The sequence below is a fragment of the Microplitis mediator genome, chromosome 6, assembly GCF_029852145.1.
Source record: "Microplitis mediator isolate UGA2020A chromosome 6, iyMicMedi2.1, whole genome shotgun sequence".
NCBI lineage: Eukaryota > Metazoa > Arthropoda > Insecta > Hymenoptera > Braconidae > Microplitis > Microplitis mediator.
In genome coordinates this window covers 22,319,096-22,333,677 of record NC_079974.1, presented here as the reverse complement: position 1 = coordinate 22,333,677, position 14,582 = coordinate 22,319,096, and the positions used below count along the sequence as shown (strand labels likewise).

General features: G+C 27.8%; 4 protein-coding genes across 6 annotated transcripts in view; 3 read left to right on the top strand and 1 right to left on the bottom strand.

Moving 5' to 3' along the window:
• The first annotated feature begins 646 nt into the window (after nt 1–646).
• Nucleotides 647–1,948, top strand: LOC130670094 (uncharacterized). The gene is made up of 4 exons (XM_057473267.1): nt 647–859; nt 928–1,369; nt 1,429–1,678; nt 1,760–1,948. The coding sequence occupies exons 1-4, from the start codon at nt 840–842 to the stop codon at nt 1,834–1,836; spliced, it is 789 nt and encodes a 262-aa protein (XP_057329250.1). The 5' UTR covers nt 647–839; the 3' UTR covers nt 1,837–1,948.
• LOC130670093 (mitochondrial 2-oxodicarboxylate carrier) lies at nt 1,861–4,638 on the bottom strand. Its single transcript, XM_057473266.1, has 6 exons — nt 4,290–4,638; nt 3,508–3,614; nt 3,372–3,434; nt 3,001–3,294; nt 2,790–2,935; nt 1,861–2,093 (listed from the first exon to the last, which is right to left on the bottom strand). Exons 1-6 carry the CDS (start codon nt 4,453–4,455, stop codon nt 1,949–1,951), a joined length of 921 nt encoding a protein of 306 aa, XP_057329249.1. The 5' UTR covers nt 4,456–4,638; the 3' UTR covers nt 1,861–1,948.
• Nucleotides 4,639–5,182: 544 nt separating this feature from the next.
• LOC130669750 (nucleoside diphosphate phosphatase ENTPD5) lies at nt 5,183–9,627 on the top strand. Of its 2 annotated transcripts, none has more exons than XM_057472796.1 (4): nt 5,183–5,614; nt 6,994–8,169; nt 9,093–9,269; nt 9,347–9,627. In XM_057472796.1, the coding sequence occupies exons 1-4, from the start codon at nt 5,594–5,596 to the stop codon at nt 9,419–9,421; spliced, it is 1,449 nt and encodes a 482-aa protein (XP_057328779.1). In that variant the 5' UTR covers nt 5,183–5,593; the 3' UTR covers nt 9,422–9,627. The 2 variants fall into 2 exon arrangements, with proteins under 2 accessions (XP_057328779.1, XP_057328780.1); XM_057472797.1 differs by lacking the exon at nt 5,183–5,614 and adding an exon at nt 6,336–6,493.
• Nucleotides 9,628–10,319: 692 nt separating this feature from the next.
• LOC130669246 (protein angel homolog 2-like) overlaps nt 10,320–14,582 on the top strand; it is a 6,015-nt gene continuing 1,752 nt past the window's right edge. Inside the window, exons 1-4 of one of the 2 annotated variants that reach the window (XM_057472005.1) lie at nt 10,320–10,870; nt 12,109–12,546; nt 12,704–12,882; nt 14,138–14,511. In XM_057472005.1, the coding sequence (XP_057327988.1) occupies nt 10,828–10,870; nt 12,109–12,546; nt 12,704–12,882; nt 14,138–14,511 (1,034 nt within the window). In that variant the 5' untranslated portion in view covers nt 10,320–10,827. The remainder of the gene's footprint in view (nt 10,871–12,108; nt 12,547–12,703; nt 12,883–14,137; nt 14,512–14,582) is intronic. The other variant, XM_057472004.1, reaches the window with a different exon arrangement.

Genomic DNA, 14,582 nt, shown 5'->3' with positions numbered 1-14,582 from the left:
CCAGTTAAATTTTCGCTGGAAATTCCAGAGACATCCCATAGAAATACCATAGAAAAAGTAGAATTATCGCCAGTTAAATTTTTTCTGGAAATTCCAGAGACATCTCATAGAAATACCATAGAAAAATTAGAATTATCGCCAGTTAAATTTTCTCTGGAAATTCCAGAGACATCCCATAGAAATACCATAGAAAAATTAGAATTATCGCCAGTTAAATTTTCTCTGGAAATTCCAGAGACATCCCATAGAAATACCATAGAAAAATTAGAATTATCGCCAGTTAAATTTTCTCTGGAAATTCCAGAGACATCCCATAGAAATACCATAGAAAAAATAGAATTATCGCCAGTTAAATTTTCGCTGGAAATTCCAGAGACATCCCATAGAAATACCATAGAAAAAATAGAATTATCGCCAGTTAAATTTTCTCTGAAAATCCCAGAGACATTCCATAGAAATCCCATAAAAAAAATAGAATTATCAATTTTTCCCGCCAATTTTAAATTCAATAATCGACCGCCATTTTATAAGAAACACTTGCCGCCATCTTGTAGGTTTCTCTGGAACTTTAACTTTTTTTTTATCGATAATAAGACCAGGAAGATTCGAATTCGAGTCCTCTCTAGTTTCCATGGGTAACAATAATATTTCCATCACCACCTTGACCTTTTTTCCAACGCATGTAAACATTCAGAAAAAAAACGTGTTAACATATTTTGCATTTGTATGAAAACAAATTTATATAAAAAAAAAATATACTAGTACCTAAACTGTCATATTCTAATTACTCACCACCAAAATCCTGACAATTAATAAATAAATTTAAAATTTAAAAAATTATGGACAAACAAAAGCACAGGTTAGTAATTTTCTCATAAATTATCAGAAATAATATTTTTTTACCTACAAAGAAATTTTAAAAACCAGAGACAGCCGCCGCAAAAAAGATAAATTAAATTACAAGAACAAAAAAAAGGACCGAGATTCAAAAGCGTCAGAGCTGTCTCCAGCAAAGCCGTACTTGCTAAAGAATTTCGAGAGAACCGGAGTCTCATCCGACGAGGACGACTTCGACGATGACTTTTACTCGTTTGATTACGTCACGAAAAGCACACTGACCCAGCCGAGCTCTAGTTTTGCAGAAGTCGTCGACCAGGACGACTCCGATATCAAATCCACCAACGACTTTAATTATTTAGCCAACACCGCGTTGACCAGCGGGTACTTTCAGTTCAAATCTGAGAGGAACTGGTCCGTCGACACTTCCAAGTTCAGCGACTTGCTGGCTTTTGACGTCAAAAATTTGTCCATTATTTTTAATTGTATTCCTTTCAATCAAACCATCGAAGTCGATGATAAATATTTTACCGTAAGTATTTTTTTTTTGTTACCAAAATTTGTACGTCATTTAGATTTTTTTATCATCAGAAAGATCAATTGACTTCATTTAATACAACCGCCGAGCAAGCGAGAAAAATTTACGAACAAGAGTTACAAGACAAAGAACGTCAGGAAAAATTATCTGATGAAAGCCGACGGTATTCTAAAGAATCATCACCGAAAATAGACTCCATTGATAACGAAACCGTCGAAGAAGATCTTGACTTCCTATTGTCACTCAAGGAACCGGTGAAAACTCCGTCTGTCGCTTCCTTGTTGGCTCCCAAGCAGACTAATGGTGATTATTCATCAAATCATCATCAACTATTACTTCGTCTGCAATTGCAATTGAATTGATGACTTCTATTTTATTTTCCAGAGCCAAAACCCAACTGCGCGCCCAGCACCAAGTCGATAGATCTCGAAAAGTGGCTGGACTCAGTACTGGATATTTAGAATTTAATTATTTTTTACAAACGATTTTATTTAGTATTTATTTTTATGTACAGAGATCACTCGAGGTAAAAATATGTTTAATAAATTTTAATAATTATTATTAACACTTTAATTAATTAGCTAATTTATTAATTAATTGGCTTTGGAATTTGAATGTCAGGAAGGAATGCATGTAGTCGTACACCACGAGCATTATTGCACCTCCGGGTCCCAATCTTAATATTTTAGGTACCAGTCCTTTGTATAATGCCGTTAATCTAAAAATATTAATTAGTAATTAATCGTTAATTAACTTAGTAAAATTATGAAGGTTAATTTTGACAATTTAAATGTATTGAGAAATTTTTTAGTCGTCTCTCCCTCACTTTTTTAAATATTCTAAGACTTCTAGCTGTCAATTGTATTGGAGTTTAATTAATTAATTAATTAATTATCTAATTAAAAAAAATTTTAATCGACAAAAAGACGTAATTATTGCCAGGAAGTAATTAGAAAAAATACACTTAAGGTTTTTTAATTAGGAGTCAAATTTCAGCAAAATCTTGATCTCAAAATTTTGAATTCAAAATGTCAACTTTTCGCGGTAAAATTTATTTTTTTAATTTTATAAAATTTCTAATTGATGACCCCAAATAATTTTTTTAAATTTACGTTCTGACGAAATTATGACTGCGGTGTCCATTTTGCAGTGAATTTATAAAATTTCCATACAATTTTCAAAATTAAAAGTGAGGCAGAAAGGGAGGCGGGGGCACCGTCAAAAAATCCACGAATTGTGTGGATTAATTTTTAAATAATCAATTAGTCTTGTAGTCACAAGTGAGTCCCGTAATCAGGAGGTCCTGCGATCGAGCCCAGCGGCCAGTAATTTTGTAATTAAAAAAATTAATAATTATGTTAATTTTGGTAAATTAACATGTGGTAAATTAACATATGGTAAATTTGGTAAATACCCTTCATTTTGGTAAACAATTTTCAAAGTTTTGAAGGTTCCCTTGTATTTAATATCATCCTGCGGTCCTTGTATCCGACTTTTAGCAACATCGAACGGTATATTCAAACAAGATGCCAAAGTACCAGCAGTAAATCCCAATCCTACCTGTCAAAAAAATAAATAATAAATTTTTTTGAAGCTTCTAAACTGGAGTCAATAATTTCAAGTACTTTTGTGAAGAATTCGATCCAAGGATCTTTGTTGACTGGTATAAATCCTTTGACCGAGTGGTAGAACCCAAAGTAGCAGCAGTTGAAAATTCCATTTCTCAGAGCCGTTGCCGAGAGCCCGCGGTTTAGTCCTCCCAGGCCATGTTCCTGGACGATTTTCCTAGTGACTGTCATTGTACTGGGAAAATGTTTCATCTGCGAACGATTTGACTGCATGTGTACTTTGACAACTTCGAAAGGATTTACTACTATTCCTTCTGTTATCCCAGCGCAGAATCCGGCTAATGCTAAAATCTTACGATCAATAAAAATATTTTAAATAAATTTTTTTTCAATGATATTTAAATTTATTCATGTAATTATTAAATTACCACAGGCAAAGGTAAATTTGAGCCAGAGCTGAATAACTGTTTGTACTGTTCGAAGGTGAAAAACTGTAATACAAAAATTAATTTTAATTACTTAGTTAATTTATTGACTGATTTAATTTTAGTTAAAAGTAATTACTTTCAGTGCTCTCTTAGGAGTTTCGGCAATAATTGGTGGTAAAATACCTTTCCAAAATGCACCTAGACCTTCATTGTGATACATTTTAGTCATACAATCACGTATTCCTTTAAATAAAATATTTATTAATTATCAGTTTCTTTTATTTTTAAATCGCGCGCCAAAAAAATCTGATTTTTTTTTATATCTACAGGCCAATTTTTCGGGAATTTATTTATTGCTGACATATATGTATACATATATATATATTTTGTATTATAAATTGAAAACATAAAATTTTTTTAAACGGAAAAAAATTTTCTTAGATCAAGAAAAAATTTTTCCAGTCCTAAGAAAATTTTTGTCTTTAATTCATAGTGCGAAAAATTTCTTGCACTAAGAAATCCTTTTTTTCTTTACATATATATATATACACATATATATATGTATGTATATATATGATACTAAAGTCAGCGGACGTCTAATAGTTTTTGGATTTTTCTAAAGACGATAAATTTCAAAAAAAAAAATATTTTAAAAAATTTGCACCTACAGTTTTTTAAATTTTCTACCTGTGCATATTTTTAGTTTTATTTTTTTTTAAATTAAATTATTGAAAAAAAAATTCAAAAATTTTTAATTATCTGCTAACTTCAGGATCATATATATAAATAAATATTTGAGACGGAAAAATTGGCTTTGATTTTGAAATAAAAAAAAAATTAAATTTTCTTTTTTACCCCTGGGGAATTAAGATTTAAGAATAAAAAATGTTTGCTAATAAAATTTGAAATTAAAAATACCAGTATAGTATAGAGCATTAACTTTATCAGTTTTAACTTGCAATTGCAACCGTGTTTTAATAATATCCATTGGATGCATCGCACAAACTTCAACAAAACCCGCTGACCCACCAGCTCCAATTTGAATTACCGCTTTTTTTATCAAACCCAAGTCCTCGTTACTCATTTTATAAATTTATTTATCAACTTTTTTAATATCAAATAATTATCATAGTAATATTAAAAATATATATACTGAAAAGGTCTAGAGCACGGTCACGTCACTTCGGAGTCTAAATGCCGAGATATTTTAGTACCAAAAAAAAAACATACTCATAAAAAAAAAGTAAACACGTGAGCGTAAAATAAATTTATCTCAATTAAAATTATTTTCAAGGCCGATAATTATCATTAAGATTTTTTATTTATTTTATAATAATCATAATAAAGATATCAAATTACATATTTACAATATATATATAAATAATTATTCTATTGTTTTTTTTTTAAATAATTCATTTATTTGCCCGCTAATTTTTAAAAATTTAAAATTACCGACCAAAAAAATTTACAGAAATTTATTTTAAAATTTATTACATATATTTATTACAAATTTACATATATTTACTGATATATAATATAACAATTCTATTTTTATATAAAAAAAAAATTTCATATATTTATCCGCTTTTTTTAAAATTCAAAATTAATACAGACTTAAAAAATCTATTTTTAAAATATATAACAATTAACAGTAATAAGTATAAGTATGTTACATATATTTATTTAAAATTAACATAAATGTGCTGATAAATAACTTATATATATTGCAGAACTTTAAACTCTTATCAGAGTATGGATTTGCTGCATTGTCATCATGACACTAGTTAAACTTTTTTCTTAACTAAAGCTTTAGTCAGCTCCCTACCATTCAAACAACAACTACTTGCACTAGTACTACACACTACTAGTACTAGTACACAACAATACTCGAGTCTATACTTATAAGTTAGTATTCAACTTTAAAATATATACAATCTGGTAAAATCCTTACTCCCGTGACCTCGTGTCATCATGTCTACATCTACATAAATATTAACTTTTTCAAACAAATATATATATAAATACTATATATATAGTATATATTTTTTTATAAATATTTACTCTATTTATATTTATAAATAATAATATTTATTATTTTATTCATATAAATTTTTTCTGTAACGGAAATTTGTTCATTCAAATTTTCGCTATCAATTGCACATAAATATATACCATATATACATATATATATATATATACATATTTATTTAAATATCAACACGATGGAATTACGTCGACGTCAGGTAAATTTATTTTATTTATTATCATTTTTTAAATTAAAAATTTAAGAAAATATTTTTTAAAGTTTGTTGAAATTTAAATTTCCCACCAAAAATTCAAATTAATAAAAAAAATGTTTTTTAGTAAAACTCGGGGAATTACTAATTACTAATTAATAAATATTAATTATTTTTATGGAAATGTCATTTTTATTTGAGGTTTGATGTCCACGTGATCTAAACATATACTATATATATATATATATGACATGTGACATGATCTGAAGTTGGCGTTGACATGATTCTGAAGTTAGCAGCCAATAATTTTTGTATTTTTTTCAGTAAATCGATTGCAAAAAAATAAAAAAATGCACATGTAGGAAATTTAAAAAACTACAGGTGCAATTTTTTCAAAAATTTTTTTTTTTATTTATCGTTTTAATAAAAATTCAAAAATTATTGGCTAACTTCAGTTTCATTTGACATGAGTGTGAATGACACTGACGTTTATGAATTTTTAAATTTTGTGATAAATACATAAAATGTATATGTAGAGATATAATTTATAGTAAAATTTAAAAAATGCGCAGACAATTTTAAAATCAGAGCGCGCGTTTTTTTAAATTTTATTATTTATTTAAAATTTAAAAATTCTATTGCTGCTACGTTCACTCGTGGCTATGACTGAGTTTAAAAATCACTTAGGATGTCAAATAATAATAATAATAACAACTATTATTATTTTTATTTGTCACTTTAGGTTATGATGACGTGTTTGTAAATTAATCATTTTTATTTACGGCAGTAAAAATAAATTATTTATAAATAATAACAATAGTAATAAATGATAGAAGGTGATTATTAGGTTTGTTAATTAAATGAGCATAAATGTATTATAGTCGTGTAAGTTATATAATTTATTATTTTATGTTAATTAGTGTCATTATTATTATTAATTTATTATTTTTTAAAATCGCGATTTTTTAATTTAAATTTTAGCGCAAATTTTAAAAACTTGAAACTAACGGGGGTTAAAATTCACAAAGATATTTTTTGTGGGAAATTTAATTCTCTATAAATTTGCTCATATATATTTTTACTGTATCGTTGATATTTAACTCCAAAATTCAAATTTAAATTACGGATTCAAAAATTTGAAAATTTGTCATCTATAAATTTTTATCTCTGACTTTAAAATCAAATTCTGGGTAAACTGTCAAAAATTTTGAAAAAATACATCAGTAAAAATTTTTAGGAAATTTAATTCTCTACAAAAAAGTTCCTTATAAATTTTGACCCCAACCCAGTAGTTCACCAGTTATTTGAGTCCCAAGTGACTGAGATGAAATCTGTTGACAAAATAACAAAATAATTTAAATTAATTGCGAAATAAATTTTTTCAGCTTTCAAATGAAGACACAAATGAACTTCCACCGCGCGCGAAGAAAGTTCCAGCCTCAACACTATTTAAAATGCGACCAAAAAAAGTGTTTCTGTCACTGGGGATCCTCCTGTTCGTCTACATCGCGATATCCTTCAACCTGGAGCCGATGCGTCTGGGCTCCACAGCAATCGACAATCTCGCGAGTTCCCTAAACCTCCAGAAACTCCAGTACGTTGTGATAATAGACGCGGGTTCAACCGGCAGCCGCGTGCTGGCCTTCACTTTCCACAACTCAATCATCAGCGGCGACCTGGTACTGGACCACGAGCTCTTCGCTGAAGTTAAACCGGGTCTCAGTAGTTTTGCAGACGACCCTCAAGCAGGGATCCAGTCTCTCCAGACACTTATCGACAAAGCAAAAGCTGTAATTCCTGAGTCCGCTTGGCCGAACACTCACGTGAGTATGAAAGCCACCGCAGGGCTGCGACTCTTACCCCGTCACAAGGCCGACAATATAATAGCAGAGTGTACGAAGTTCTTCAGCCAGTCCGGGTTCCTCACCACCAAGAACTCGGTCTCCATAATGGAAGGCGTCGACGAAGGAATCTACGCCTGGTTCACCGTAAACTTCCTCACCGAGAGATTATCGAGTTACCAATTCGACAAAACAGCAGCAGTATTAGATCTAGGCGGCGGTTCAACTCAAGTGACCTACGCTCTGGATGACGAAGACCTCAAGACAATTACGAAACATTACTACACAATAACCGCATTCAATCGCAACATGACTCTCTACACTTACAGTCATTTGGGCATGGGCCTGATGGCTGCGCGCAAAGGAATTCTTACTGGGGTAGGTCATCACCAGGAGAACGAGAAGGAGAAGGAAAAGGACCAGGATCCAATAGACAGAGATTCAGAAGTCCTGGTGAGATCTGAGTGCATAAATCCGATCGTATCTGCCGGCTGGAGCTACGGAGGAGTGAATTACTTGGTCAAGGGACCGGTCAATGGCACGCACAAGAAAATCAAAGGTCCGGGTGGCGCTGTCACTGAAGAAGACAGACCTGTTGTTAGAGTTAATGAGTGCATGAAGGTCGTTAAGAATTACATTGATAACATTGATGAAAAACCTGCGGGATTGGCTAAGCACAATATTTATGCTGTTTCCTATTACTATGACCGAGCTACTGAGGTAATTTTATTTTTATCACCGCTGGTTTACGACCAAAAGCCCCTGGTTATTTATTTTTTAAACAATGGCTTAAAAAAAATATTAGATACTTGAGCTCAGTCTCCATAATTTATTTTTTGAATTTTCCCGCTTTTACAAAAATTTCAAATTTCAAATTTTGAAGTTACAAAAAAATTTGATTCAATCTTAAAATTTGAAATTTCGCGGTCTTTTAATTAAAAAAAATTTTTATATCAATCTAAGCTGCGAAAAACGTTTCCTGGGAATTTAAGAATTTTTTTTAAGCCTTGGGCTGATGGACACTAGTTTTGAAAAAAATATTAAATATTTGAGCTCAGTCTCCATAATTTATTTTTTTTATTTTCCCACTGTTACAAAAATATAAAATTTTAAATTTTAAAGTTACCAAAAAATTTGACTCAAATTAAAAATTTGAAATTCGCGGTTTTTTATTTGAAACAAAATTTTTTTATCAATCTGTTGCGAAAAACGTTTCCTGGGAATTTAAGAATTTTTTTTTGACCTTGGGTTGATGGACACTAGTTTTGAAAAAAATATTAAATATTTGAGCTCATTCTCGATAATTTATTTTTTGAATTTTTCCGCTTTTACAAAAATTTCAAATTTTAAATTTGTAAGTTACGTAAAAATTTTACTCAAATTTAAAATTTCGCGGTTTTTTAATTCCAACAAAATTTTTATATCAATTTAAAAATCTTGTCCTTGGAATAAAAATTTTTTAAAATTTATCAGTTGTTGCAAACAAAAAATTAAATTTTTTTTATTTTTATCAGTTCAATTATTATATATATATTTTTTAATTACATAATTAAATTTTCCTCTTACATAAGAAAATTTATACTGCAGTCAGAACTTGTGACCTGGAAAAATATTTACACTGATAATAAATTTTGTTGTTGCAGGCAGGACTAATAGATCCATTTAAAGGAGGCGCTATAACTTTGCAATCATTTCACAAAAAACTTATTGAAATATGTAATTATCCAAATACTGATCAGCCATTTATGTGCCTGGATATGACGTTCATTTATGTTTTGTTACACGACGCATTTGGTCTTGATCATACGACTAAATTAAATGTACGTAAATTTTTCTTATTATTATTATTAATTATTAATTAATTGATTAATTGACTGATTAATTATTTATGTTGCAGCTCTACAAAAAATTCAACGGACACGAGCTAAGCTGGAGTTTAGGCGCAGCTTTTAGTCTCCTTGATAGCGAATGATGTCGGCTCAAAGAATAAATTCAAAATAGACAAATAATTATTTTATAGAAAATTTTTACTCATACATTCGCTAGTACAATTAAATATATATAGCTAAATAAATCAAGTGTCTTTATAAAGTTGTACAATTAAATATCATGTTTTTTTTTTGTAATTAAAAAAAATGTTAGTGCCTTTGTAAATAAATTTTTATTTTAATTTTAAAATTATGCTTTCAATTATTTATTTAAATTGCGGTACTGGACTTTATTCTGTTTTTAAAAAAACCCGCGAATTTTAAAAATAAATTTACGGAAGTTTTTTCGCGCTCGCATTTAAAATCTACAGGAATGTAAATGCGGTCAATAAATTGATATTTTTTTAATTATTCAATTACTAATTAGTAATTACACTGTAATTAGCAAGTAATTAATTTTATTATTCGTTAATCAAATTACTGGAAATTAAAAAAAAATTAATTTACATAAAATATTTTAAAAAATTTCTTATAAATATTTGAAATAAAAATTTTTTTGTCTGCTTACTCTAATTACAATTATAATTACAATAATTAATTACTTTAATTTAAAAATTTAAATAATTTTTTAAAAAAGTTCAAATTTACTGAGACCTTTTTTATCGATTAAAAAAAATTCTGTACAATTCGTCGTGAGTTTTAATATTTTCACATTGTGTATCCATATAAATATATATATCTATACATATGTCATATGTATATATATAATATATGATATATGATATATTTATTCAATTGTAAGCATAGTAACCTTTAACCGTAGGTAAAAAAATGTGAAATAAATTTCTGAGAATAAATAAAAAAAAAACATATATATTATTATCATTATTGTTATTATAACAAAAGAAATTATTTACAACAAAATATATACGATATGACACTCATACATTTATATTTATTCAGTTAACTTAAATCTTCTCAACGACACTCATATATTTATTGCATACCACAAAAACTTTTTTTTCTTTTCCATGAATTTAATTGTTGCGAGAATCGATTACCAGTTATTAGATATTTAAATTATGTACTAACATATATATATATATATAATATATTAAGTACACGGTGCATTTGCTAATTGACAGACGATTAAATAAACAAATAATTAAAAATGCGAATTGTGACTTTGCATTAAAACAAATAAATTTTCTAACCTAAATTTGAATATTTGAATTTTGAAATTCAAATTTAAATTTAAAAAAACATAAGAAGGGTGCTATTAAAATGAAGTATTTATTGTTTGTTTGGTAATTATGATTGTTAACAAGCTGTCAAGGGTTTTGTTTATTAATTAATTTGAATAATAAGAATAAAAATAATAAGTGGATTTGTCGCTGGGTTAAATGATACCGAAAAAATTATTTAATAATTTGACAATTGTTAGTTTTTTATGTCGGTATGCTCATACAACAAATATATATCAACAATCAAAGGTAATTTGTTAGTTAATTAATTATTAATCATTAATTACTAAAAACGTGAATTCAAATATTTTTAAATCTGCCAGTAATTCAAAATTTTTTTCGTACTTTGGATTTTTTAGTAATAATTTTTATAATTATTTATTTTAATTAAATTTATTTGTTAATTAATAGCAAAATTAACTATAAAATTTTTAATTTAAATCATTATTTATTTAAATGAATGAATAAAAATATTTTTAGTTTTTAAATCATGAGGGTGAATGTAGCAGACATTAGAAATATTTACAATTATTGATTAATAGAGTAAATAATTAGGAAAATTAAATTTGAAAAAAATGCGCATTTAAAAAATTCAAAATATAATAAGTGCATTTTTCAAAAATATTTTTTTTTTAATTATTTACTCTATTTATTTATAATTTTAAATTGGTCTGATATCTGCTGCATTCGCACTCTTTTTTAATGATACTGAAGTTAGCAGACTTCTAATAATTTTTGGATTTTTTTTTAGACGATAAACCATAAAAAAAAAATATTGGAAAAAATTGCACCTGTAGTTTTTTAAATTTTCTATATGTGCATATTTTTAGTTTTTGTTTTTTTGTAATTGATTTTGTGATAAAAAAATCCGAAAATTACTAATTATCTGCGAACTTCAGGATCATCATTTTTAAATCTGTCAGTAATTCAAAAATTTTTCTTCTAATTATTCAATAAAAATTTTTGAAATTAATTTGATTAATTAGTAATTTGTTTACAAATTGACATTAGAATTAATTATAAAACTTGTTATTAAAATTATTAATTAATCAAGTAAATAAATTAAAATATTTTTATAAATTTTTAAATCTGTCATTTGGAATTTTATTTCATACTTTGAATTATTTTTCTAATTAATTTCCATTAATTGCTAATTTATTTACTAATCAACATTACAATTAATTACAAACTTTATTATTTAATTAAATAAGTAATTAAAAATATTTTTATAAATTTTTTAATCTGTCACTAATTGACTTTTTTCAATATTTCGAATTTTTTTATTAATTAATTTTATTAATTGCTAATTTATTTACTAATTAATTATTTAATTAAATGAATAAATAAAAATATTTTAATTTTTCCATTTTTTTTTTTAATAATTAATTGTCAATCTAATTAACAATCTTATCAACAAACTCTTATCACTAATGAATTTTTAAATTAACCAATTAATTATTTGATAAATATGATTATAATTATGACAGTCATTTTTCAGATATTTATGACAGATTTATCACTGCGACATTTTGTTGGAAGACGCAGATGTTTATCTCGAGTTAAAATACTCAGCTACTCAACGTTTAATTATAATCACAACCACAATCATAATCATAATCATAGTCATAGTCGTAGTCATAAATACATAAATAATAATAACAATAATTTATTGGAAGACGCAAAAGAGAACAATAATTTAAATAGACGACACTGTAAGTCGAAACGCAACAAAGACATGGAGCCTTACGCGGATGCTGAGTTAGAGGACGGCAGTGCGTGTACTCCAGCACAAGATATACCGGAACCTCTTTCCAGTGAATTTATCAAAGAGGTTACCAAGGATTTGAATAAACTACCACTTAAATTTCGATATGGCATCAGCCAGAAGAGATACAAAGATTACCGGCAATGGAAATCTGTTTCAGGTAAAATAATTATTCATATTTTTTATTAATTATTGATCCTCGTGGCGGTGAAATTTAAAAATTTTAAATTTCATTTTTTGAATTTCCTTTAAAAAAAAAAAGGACATGAGTAATTTTCGGTGCGAATAAAATTTAATAATTTGATTTTTTATTGCAGGAACGGAACCGATTAATACAGAGACGGATTTTTCATTTAAAATATTGTCTTATAATATACTCGCACAAAATTTATTAGAATCTCACTATTATTTATACAAAAGCCATCAAAAAAATGCATTAGATTGGGGAATAAGAAAATTGCTGGTTCAAAAAGAAATAATTGAATCGGAAGCTAGTGTAAGTATTCATAAAAAGATAAAAAATTGTGTGCCGCAACTGATCCCGACAATTCTATACCATGACAAGTGATCTCACTGACATCTGATCCCATTAGCATTCGGTTGAAAATGAGAGTGTTATGATTCTACTCACTCACAACTTTACTCAACCTCAACTCTACTCACAGTTTTTTTTACTCAGGTTTAACTCTACTCAGTTATATCTTTACTCAGCTTCATCTCTACTCACATATTTTAGCCTATCGATAAAATATCAATTCTTTGTGAGTAGAGTTGTAGCTGAGTAAAGTTGTCACTGAATCTAGTTGAAGTTGAGTAAAGTTCGTAAAGATATAACTGAGTAGAGTTAAACCTGAGTAAAAAACTGTGAGTAGAGTTGAGGCTTAGTAAAGTTGTTTTCCCTTGAGTAGAGATGTTGTGAGTAGAATTGTAACACTGCCGAAAATTATGAAGATAAAGGTTTTGAAGATGATGATGATAATTAGGGACAAGATTTTCGCCTTGATTTCGAAATGAATGATTCAAATGTTTGATATTACGGCGAAAATATTGGTCTTGTCAGAAAAGTTTTTAAACAAAAGTTGTAGGAAATTTAATTTTCTAAAAAAAATGTCTCTTCAGATTTTTTTATACGGCCAATATTTTCACCGTAATTCCAAAATTAAGAATCATAATGAATAATTCAAATTTTTGATAATTATGAAAATTTTAATTTTGAAATTACGGCTTTTTTTCTAGTCCTAAGAAAAAATTATAGGAGATATTTTTTTTATAAAATTAAATTTCCTACAACTTTTACTCGAAAAATTTTTTTATACGACCAATATTTTCACCGTAATTCCAAAATTAAGATTCATAATGAATAATTCAAATTTTTGATAACTATGAAAATTTTAATTTTGAAATTACGGCTTTTTTTTTAGTCCTAAGAAAAAATTATCGGAGACATTTTTTTTATAAAATTAAATTTCCTACAACTTTTATTTGAAAAATTTTTTTATACGACCAATATTTTTTCCGTAATATCAAAAATTTGACACCATTATTCATTGTTGGTTGATTTTAAATTGAAGCAAAAATCCTGGCCCCACTGATAATAATGAAAGTGATGAAACTTTTGATGAAACTGATGACTTGGAGATCAGTTGTCAGTTGGATCTAGTCTGGGATCAATTGTTGAGGATCAGTTGTCATGAAGCAAAAAAAAATACATGCTAATGCAGGGTATATATGTGATTAATTATATAAAATAGGTGATATGTATACAAGAAATGCAAGTGGATCATTTGCAAGAATTTCTAGTACCTTTTATCGAACAGGGTTTCGATTATTTATACAAAAAACGTACAAATGACACCCGAGATGGTCTGCTGCTCCTGTACCGGCCGAGTCTCTTCAAGCTGGAAGACTACGTCTATGTTGAGTATCACCAGACCTTTGAGGACATCCTCAATCGCGACAATGTCGGGGTCGTTGTAAAGTTTTCTTTAGTTGAAAGCCCAGAAACTCGGGTCGTTATTTCTACTACTCATTTGCTGTATAATCCTAAGAGGAATGACGTAAGATTAGCTCAGACTCAAATTCTCTTTGCTGAGCTAGATAGAATTGCGTTTATCAGAAATACTGCGTAAGTATTTTTTTTATTAGTGTAATAATAATAATTATTATCATTATTATTATTATTATTATTTATTGCAG

Coding starts and splice junctions, on each gene's coding strand:
- LOC130670094 (XM_057473267.1), top strand. CDS start 840: ATGGACAAACAAAAGCACAG. Junction 860..927: donor ATGGACAAACAAAAGCACAG/GTTAGTAATTTT, acceptor TTTAAAAACCAG/AGACAGCCGCCGCAAAAAAG. Junction 1,370..1,428: donor TCGATGATAAATATTTTACC/GTAAGTATTTTT, acceptor TTTTATCATCAG/AAAGATCAATTGACTTCATT.
- LOC130670093 (XM_057473266.1), bottom strand. CDS start 4,455: ATGAGTAACGAGGACTTGGGTTTGATAAAAAAAGCGGTAATTCAAATT. Junction 3,435..3,507: donor CTCCTAAGAGAGCACTGAAA/GTAATTACTTTT, acceptor TTTGTATTACAG/TTTTTCACCTTCGAACAGTA. Junction 3,295..3,371: donor CAAATTTACCTTTGCCTGTG/GTAATTTAATAA, acceptor ATTGATCGTAAG/ATTTTAGCATTAGCCGGATT.
- LOC130669750 (XM_057472796.1), top strand. CDS start 5,594: ATGGAATTACGTCGACGTCAG. Junction 8,170..9,092: donor ACTATGACCGAGCTACTGAG/GTAATTTTATTT, acceptor TTGTTGTTGCAG/GCAGGACTAATAGATCCATT. Junction 9,270..9,346: donor ATCATACGACTAAATTAAAT/GTACGTAAATTT, acceptor TTTATGTTGCAG/CTCTACAAAAAATTCAACGG.